The sequence below is a fragment of the Arvicola amphibius genome, chromosome 4 (assembly GCF_903992535.2).
Source record: "Arvicola amphibius chromosome 4, mArvAmp1.2, whole genome shotgun sequence".
NCBI lineage: Eukaryota > Metazoa > Chordata > Mammalia > Rodentia > Cricetidae > Arvicola > Arvicola amphibius.
This window is the reverse complement of record NC_052050.1, coordinates 69074210-69082870: the sequence shown is the minus strand read 5'-3', so window position 1 is coordinate 69082870 and position 8661 is coordinate 69074210. Positions and strand designations below refer to the sequence as shown.

General features: G+C 51.4%; 1 protein-coding gene across 6 annotated transcripts in view; it reads right to left on the bottom strand.

Moving 5' to 3' along the window:
• Positions 1-3477: 3477 nt before the first annotated feature.
• Positions 3478-8661, bottom strand: part of Jade2 (jade family PHD finger 2) — a 48041-nt gene continuing 42857 nt past the window's right edge. For all 6 annotated transcript variants that reach the window (XM_038326170.1, XM_038326175.1, XM_038326169.1 and 3 more), the window contains one exon: positions 3478-8061. In XM_038326170.1, the coding sequence (XP_038182098.1) occupies positions 7247-8061 (815 nt within the window). In that variant the 3' untranslated portion in view covers positions 3478-7246. The remainder of the gene's footprint in view (positions 8062-8661) is intronic.

The window sequence follows — 8661 nt, the reverse complement described above, 5'->3', positions numbered from 1 at the left end:
CGTAAAACACTGCTCAGAAAGCCAGGTAGGTGGATATGGGGTCAGAAAAGAAAAGGGAGCCTTGAGTGGAAGTTGGGAGACCGTAAGGGAGTTGCCAGTGTGCTAGGAAAGATCAGGTTAATTAATTGACTAATTAATTTTAAAAATTTCTTTTTGGCTGGGCATGGTGGCTCAAACCTTTAAGCCCAGCACTCAGGAGACAGAGACAATCAGATTTCTGTGAGTTTGAGGCTAACTTGGTCTACATAGTGAGTTCTAGGACAGCTAGGAAGGGGGAGAGGGAGATTTTTTATTTGTACGTCTATGTGTGCATGGCTGTGGAGGTTTTGTATCCCTTGGAGCCAAGGTGACAGACGCTTGTGAGCTCTCTGACATGGGGACTGAACTTGGGCCCTCTGCAAGCACAGCAAACACACTTAACTGATGAGCCATCTCCCCAGCCCAATAGTTTTTTTAAAAAAAACATTTGCATTCTATTTATTATTGTGAGTATGCATGCAAGTCATATGTGTGCACCAAGGCACATGTGTGGAGGTGGAAGGGCAGCTTGCAGAAGTCAGCTCTTTTCTTCCTCCACGCGTCAGGGTTTACAGCAGCTGCCTTCACCCACTGAGGATTCTCATTGTCTGTGAGGTGCTGGGAGCAGAACCAGGGCTTCACACATGCTACGTGATTCCTCTACCTTTTGGCTACACCCCAGTCTCCGGGATGAATTCTTTCATGTTTCAGGATGGTTTCCTTTGTCCAACATGTATTTGTCGTTGCAGCAAAGTCGTTGTGTGGCATTATATGTAGCAGAGTACTTTTTCTGTATAACGTTATATTTTTGCCTTTTAAAAAATAATTTATTTCAGCATGCCTTTAATCCCAGCCAGCACTCGGGAGGCAGAGGCAGGCGGATCTCTGTGAGTTTGAGGCCAGCCTGGTCTATAAGAGCTAATTCCAGGACAGGCTCCAAAGCTACAGAGAAACCCTGTCTCAAAAAAAAAAAAAACAGTTAATAACAATAATAATTTATTTCATGTGCATTCGAGTTTTGCCTGTATGTATGTCTGTGTCAGATCTCCTGAAACTGGAGCTATAGGTAGTTATGAGCTGCCATGTGGGTGTTGGGAATTGAACCTGGGTCCTCTGGAAGAGGAGTCAGTGCTCTTAACCTCTCTACCCCCATTGTTTCTTTTTTGTATTTTATTTTATGTGTATCGGTACACTGTTTGCATGCAGGACCCACCAAGGCCAGAAGAGGGCATCGGATCCCCTGAAAGAATTGTCAGTGCTCTTAACTGCTGAGCCATGGCTCCAGCCCCTACAACTGCTATTTTTACAAAACCGTGAGACAAATAATATAAAATAATCACTTCTTGGTGTTTTGGCTAACATCGTGTGTAAAATAATAGAACAGAAACTCAACGAGAAACCTAACGGTTCCTGAGTACAGCACAGTATTATACGTACACACAGGTGCGCATCAGCTACTTCCTACCGCTATGCCCACTACACACATCCTCACTTTCTCCTCCCAGTCCCCGGCAACCCCCGGCCTGCTTCTGTCTCTACTCATTTTGATGATCCTTCATAAGATCCTATATAGTGGCTTGTCCCTGTGTTCCCAGATACAAGCTAGACCTGGTCTCCAAAGAGGAAAAAATTATACATTGTATGTCATTCCGCCTTCCGTCACTGTGAGGACACACAGAGATGGACAACTTATTTTGCCTTATGGAAGTTTCAGTTTGGCCAGATGACTCTGTTGCTCTTGGGCCTGTGGAGAAGCAGGGAGGGCATCGTGGAGGGAGCGCACAGCAAAGCCTCAGCTTACAACCAAGGAAGCAACGGAAAATAGGAAGGGTTGAGGTCTCAATGCTCCCTTCCAGGGGTGTCCCCAGCGACTCAATTTTCTTCCTTTAGGCCAGCTACCTTCCAGTAGGGCCACGTGACTGTAACATGAGTCAGCACTGCTGGGACTGGGTGTACTGGTCACACTAATCCCAGCACTGGAGGGTTGGGTTCAAAGTCTTCAACTGTACAGTTCCAGGGCAGCCGGGCTACATGAGACCGTCTCAGAGGGAAAGAAAGCGGTACAAAGGGAATCCTAACACACAATGAACCTCAAGGGCACTATGCTAAGTGACGTGGAGCCAGACACAGACAACTGTTGCGTGGTACCACTTACATGATGTCATGGTTTCAATCTCCAGTGTCCCCTATGTCCCATGACTTAAGCAGGACTAGGAATCTGTGCACGCCTTCTGCCCAGAGCTATGGCGCCCAATCCACACCACTTCTGCTGTCTGTGTCACCTTCGGTTCAACATAACCCAAAAATACTAAATGGAAAACTCTAGAAACAAACAATTCACTTTATCTCACTATTACAGCATTACTTCACATCATCTCAAGGACACTGGTGGCTATGATACAGTAAGTTTTGGATTTTTAATTTTTTTTCTTTTTTTATAACCCTGGGATAGCCAGGTAGTTATAGTAAAAACCAGTCTCCAAAAAATAAAAAATAAAAATAAAAAAATGTGGAATCATCAAATTGATGCTATTTTGTTGTTGTTCAGATTTTTTTCTTTTTGGTTTTTCAAAACATCATTTCTCTGTGTAATTCTGGCTGTCCTGGAATTCACTCTGTAGACCAGGCTGGCCTCCAACTCAGAGATCCACCTGTCTCTGCTTCCCGCACCACCACCGCCTAGCTGGATTTTCAGTTTTCAAAAGTTGCGCGTCTAACAGTGCCCATGTGGAGGTCAGCGAACAACTGTACTCAGAATTACAAGCACACCAGGTCTGTCTTCTTTAAAGCAGTTTCTGTGGACTGATCTCAGACAAGTACCTCCCAGCATCCGTCCTAAACTTGCTAAGTCTCAGGATGACCTTGAACTTCCCATCCGCCCACCTCCACCTAAGTACTGGGACCACAACTATGTGCTACACCAATTTCTACCAATTCTTTGGGTCTCCAATGGGAGGTTGGGTGGACACAACACCTTAGTAGTACGCAGTCAATATACTAACCACCAAAGGAAGGAGTGATGCCCTTCCTCGGAGGCACCCTCCCTGTGCTGTGTCTGTCCCCACTGGACTGTGTGTCCTCTCCGCTGGTACCGGAAGCCATTCCCTAGACCCTCCCCAGTTCGCGGCCTGAGTAGGGGCCGAGCAATCAAACATAAACTGAGGCAGAATTCTCCACGGATTTCTGAGAAGATCCTCCCACACTTTTCAGCAGGGGGTGTCATGGAGCAGCACAGCAGCCTTTCATGGGCCCCTGTACCTCTCACCAGAGTTGTGATTTTGGGTTACCCCTTCATCCTTAACCCTGAATGCCAGGGGCTAACACTGAAGATCAAAGACATCCCATGAAGACACAGCCTGGCCACTGGAACTTGGGACTCTTACCAAGCACACTGTTGGAGACATGCAGTGGGATTCCCAGGTCTCCTGCCCACCCAATGCAACAGAACCTCACAGCAGGCAGCACAGAAAACATTGCTTTATTAACTGAATTCGCCAACACACAAGGAGTGCAGTGGGCTCCTTAGACACAGACCCTGGTGGGGGCTGCAATCCAGAAGCCCCAGTGAGTGAGCAGGACAGGACAGGGCTGGAAACTATGCAGCAGCAGCAGCAGCAGCAGCAGCAGTAGCAACACAATCATGCAGGGCACAGTGGGCACTGGCCACGCACGGGTGACCGGACATTCTATTGCTCGTTAAGGGTTGCGAACAAGGACAATGTACAAAAAGGAGAAATAGGTCTTTGCGGTAATGAAAAATACATTTTTCTCTACAAAGGAATCTTCTCTAATACAAGAAAATAAATATTGCAACATAAGCCAAAAATAATTTAAAATTGCTCTTTTCAATATATTTTCAATATTTCTCTTGTATATTAACAAATGGCACATCACTTTCTTTGAAACAAAGACAGAAGGTGTCTCCTCCTGTGACATTCATATCGCCCTCCCCACCGCCACCCCCAAATGATTTGGATGGAGCACAAGTCTGTGTCCGCGAGGGAAGGCAGCAGGAAGGGCCTTAAAGAACAACCAAAAGTCCCCGACTCCAACACCTCTGGCTCTTTGGCCAATGTGGCCAGCTAGGCCAAGGGCGCGGGAGAGTAGCCTCAAGGACCTTACTACAGATATCACATATTGTTCTGCGGAGCTTCAGGCGTGAGCACAGGTTGGCCATATGTGGCAATGGCGAGGAAACCCTGTCTAACCTGCTGCCGAGGTTCCTATAGAATCAGATAGTTGACTCTTTAGAAACCTTAGCAAGTCCCATAGGGTGTCCGCGCATGCTCACATATGTGCACAGTGCTCTGCTGTTCACACACACACACGCACACGCACACGCACACGTACTCACTCACTCACTCACTCAGAGTCCAACACTGATGCCCAGGAACCTGGGTGGCTGGTTTTCCAGCGAACCTGTGGCCCCGTCCATTGCAGATTTTCACACCATGTACGAAGTCAGAGCCCATTTAATAAAGTAAATGAGCATCTATCTTTTCCTTTACTTGTTTCAAAACATACCTAATGATACACAAAAAAATACTCTCCTTGCACGTTAGCCTGTGTCCTGTGGTGAGAGGGAATGAGGTGGAAGGCAGCCAGGGTTGGTGGGAAGGGGACGATAGCCAGAATGAGTTACAGAGCCGTTTCTGCCCCCCTAAGGAGGGGTAGTGGATGCGGGCAAGGGAACTGCCTCTGGCCTGAAAACGGTGCCTTGGTCATAGTGTGGCAAAGCCATCTACACCATGGACAGTGGCCTGGGAGGAGCTAAGGGGAAGAGAGAGGCTAATGGGGCATTCTCATCCTCCCTGTGGCCTGACGAACATCTCAGAGGTGGAGACAGCTGCCTGATGAAGACTGCCTTAGGGCTTGGTCTAGTGAAGGGGGCCGCTCACCAGCCATAGTAACAGACAACTGGGCTTCGTGGCAGGCAGAACCTAGTGGACAGATTGTGCCAGCTGTCAAGAGGCCCAGAACCCAGAGGTCAAAATAAACAGAGGCTCTCTGAAGCGCCTCTCTTGCCTGCCCAGCCCAGGCCCTGGGGAAAGAGCGCCAGAGGCCCAGGAAAAGGGGTCGAATTCACCCCACTCATCACTAATGTCTACCCACAGAGCCCAGCCCCTGCGCTGGGGTGGAAAGGAGTGGTCAGGGCCATGCCCTCCCTCGCCCTACAGTGTTTGGTTGTTCTTTAAGCCCCCATTCCTTTTGCGCCCCAAAGGTCAGACCACCAGGCAATCCAGCAGACGAGGTTGCGACCCGAAGTGACTGAAAGCACAGGGTTAAGGAAGGTCTGTTCAAAGGCAGTAAACAAGAGACTGGGGTGGGGTGCTGACGCCGACAGTACATTGTCACTACTACCAAGATGGGCAGGCAGACTAAGTCTAGGTGGTAGCCGATGCCATCCCGAGGCCCAGGATCCTTGGAGTCCACCCCATGCCCTCAGAGTCCATTGAAATCAGACATATTTGTCCAATCCACCAAACGGAAGTCATTATCTTTGTTTCTGATTTTGCTCAAACTCACCGTCGTACCTTGATAGTTTTGGGAGTCGAGGTGGGTGAAGGTCCCGTGTATTTGCTCTTCGTGTATCTGTGCAGTGGCGATGGGGGAACCACGCTGGATTCGCAGTCAGGATTCTCCCCCCCCCAGAAAAGGGGGAGTCCTCAAGGTTTAGGACCATACTCACAGCGGCCCAGCCCAGGGACCATAAATCAACAGCAGCAGCAGCAGCGGCGGCGGCAGGCAGCGGTCTCCTCCTCCGAGGCCTTGGGCCCTTTTCTGTAGGTGTGTGCAATAACCAAGTCTCGGAACTCTGTTGCTAATCAACTCCTTTGAAACGGAAGTTCAAGTCGACAGTTGTCAGGTCCAGGCTGTGCTGTATATTATGGTCAAAATATTCTTTGGCATTCTCAGGATGATTCGACTGGTTCACTGGACTTTTGCAAGGTTCTGGTTGGAGAAGTTCTGGCTTTACCAGTGGTGGAAGTGACCCAAGAGTAATTCGTAAAAGAAAAAAATCCAATGTTTTCACGGAATTCCTTTGTTCCCTGAGCTATCACCCTGGGGCCACTCCATCAAAACTCTTCAGAACTACCTGGGGACTTGGAGGAGGGGGGATTGAAGAGGGGTAGGAAAGAGGGTACGTCAGGGAGGAAAAGGGGGTTAAGGCGCCAAGGGACAAAGGGACACAGGAAGATCCAGCAATACTTCAACCAGCCCCAGCAGGCCAATAGTGGCCTGCCCTGGGCCCCGGGATCCCACTACACTTGTTGGAAGGATGTTTCCAGAAGGAAACCAAAGAGGAAGCTCATCTCTTAGCAGGACTAGGAAACTTCAAAAGGCAAACGGTCTGGTCTGGCCAGCTCCATGTGGAGAGAGCAGACGGTGGCCAAGACTGGCCCCAAAGGAAGAAAGGAAGTTGAAGCCCCAGAGTGATTCTCTGCAGTGGGCTGATCTGAGCCCCAAGCCCCAGGCTGGGCACTGGCCCTCCCTTGGAGCCTTCCACCTAGATGGGTGGTTGGCTGTTTGGGGAGTCCCCTGAGTAAAAGCACAGCTCAGGAAGGATTCTGGGAACCACTTCCCAGAGCTGCTTGGGCTGGGCACTGGCAGGGACAGAGCAGCAAGGGAGGGGGGGGTTGCGGGTGGGCGGGCGGGCCTCAGATGTTGTGGGCTATTCGGGAGCCAGCGGGCCCCCTGCACCCCTTCAGTGCTTTCTCATAGAAACTCGTTGTGCTTGTGACAGTGAAGAGACTGGGTATCACCCCTTATTCTTCCTTAGGGATCAGTGGAGTGCAGCAGGACACCTCCCCCACACCCAAAACAGACCCCAGTGCAATCTGGGGGACAAGGCGGGGCAGGCCCTGGAATGGCTCATCTGCCATGAAATAATGCCCAAACGACAGTCTGTGTCACCCAGTGGCAGTGGGCAGGAGCCCTGAGCTCTCCCTCACCTTGTCTACATCAAGCCAGAAGCCCGGCAATGTTGCGTGGGCTGGGACAGGGTGGCACATAGAACCTGGCATAGTCCCTGGCCAGGGCCACGGGAGGAATCCTAATGTCCTAGGCCAGCACAGAGGAAAGACAACGGAGTGGAATTCAGAACTCTCGCTATATTAAAAATAAAACCACGACAGAGTGGTGGGTCTGGGACACTCAGCAGTTGGAAATGGCAGTTGTGATTGGGCTGAGACCCTGTGGGGGGGGACCAGGGCAGGGCCCTGGTGAGTTAGGAGGCCAGTACCCCCATGCGAACCACCTCCTCTGCTCCTGCCTCCCTGGAAGCCCGTTGCACCCCACCGTGCTCTGCCTCTATATCAGAGTCGCTCATCTCCTCGTCAGAGAAGTAGCCGTCAGCCTCGGTGTCAAAGTGCAGGCTGACCTTTGGCCTCTCGGTCACAGCAGATGACAGTCCCATCCCAGCGTCAGACCTAGTGCCCGGAGGTTTCCGACTGACCTTGATCTCTCGGGGTGGCCGGAGCCTGCCCAAGGGTTTGGGGCTCACTGTAGGGCCAGGCACTTGGACATTCAAGTCGGAAGCCACGAGGGCTGCCTCATCCAGGGTCTCGGAGGCCAGCGGTGGGGGGCTTTCCAGTGCTGCTGGAACAGGACAGTCCCCAGCTGGAGGGCTGGACGGCAAATGAGAAGAGTTCCTCCGTGGAGGCTTTCTGGTGGGTGGTCCTTGCGTGCCCTTGCCACTGCCAGCATCCTGTGCCCAGGGCTTCTTGGGTTGCTTGTCTGGAGTGGTCCGTGCACTGGGCCCATCCTGAAGCGGAGGTGGTTTCTTTTTGGCAGGCAGGCGAGTGCGGCCTCGGGCCTTCCTGGCAGGGTCACCAGGCCGCAGTGAGGGGTCCCTCATGAAGCTGAGTAGCGTTTCCTCGTCCTGCAGCAATTCCTCGGAGAGCAGACCTGGAGCGGGATCCTCGCGGTGCCCACTGTTCAAAGACCACTCGCTCATGGCCATGTCTTCTGCCGTGATGTGCACCGACTGTGCCAACCAGCTATTGAAGAAAGTGCCGTCGATGGGAAACGAGGTGGAAAGACCTGACAGGTGGGAGAACGAAAGCAGGTGTGTATCACCCTTTCAGGTAGCCCAAGACAACCAACCCACCCAGGCAAGTCACCTCGTTCTGTCTACCCCTTCCACCACTGCCATCACCCTGCTCGCCAAGGTGACCAACCCCAGGACTGGATTTGCAAATTGTGGAGTAGAGTGGAGGGGAAGGGAAATGGTGAGTTCCTTGCTCAAACGCTAAGAATTTCAAAGTGGGAAGAGCAGAGAGGCCACCAGGGGGCGCTGCGTCTTTACGGGCTGTCCCTCCAGCGGCTTGGAGGAAAGCACCAGTCAGAGATGTCTCCCTACAAGAGGGTGGCCAGATTCAGTTTCAGCTTTGGGACCTATTTTACTGAGGTCTACTGTGACAGGGTATAGGGGGGGTCTGCTGTCACTCCTGTTGGTCTCTGGGTGGCTCAAGAAAGGTTGACTGGGGTTGAGTAAATACCCCGCGCGTGCGCACGAGTGTGTAAGTGGAGCCAGCAGGGTGGAACAGGGAGGGTCTTCCCCTCCCAGCATGGGGCTGATTTCTAGGGACCTCTGGGAGGATCCAGCACTGTGGTCAGGGCAGCTGACAGAACTGTCTCCAT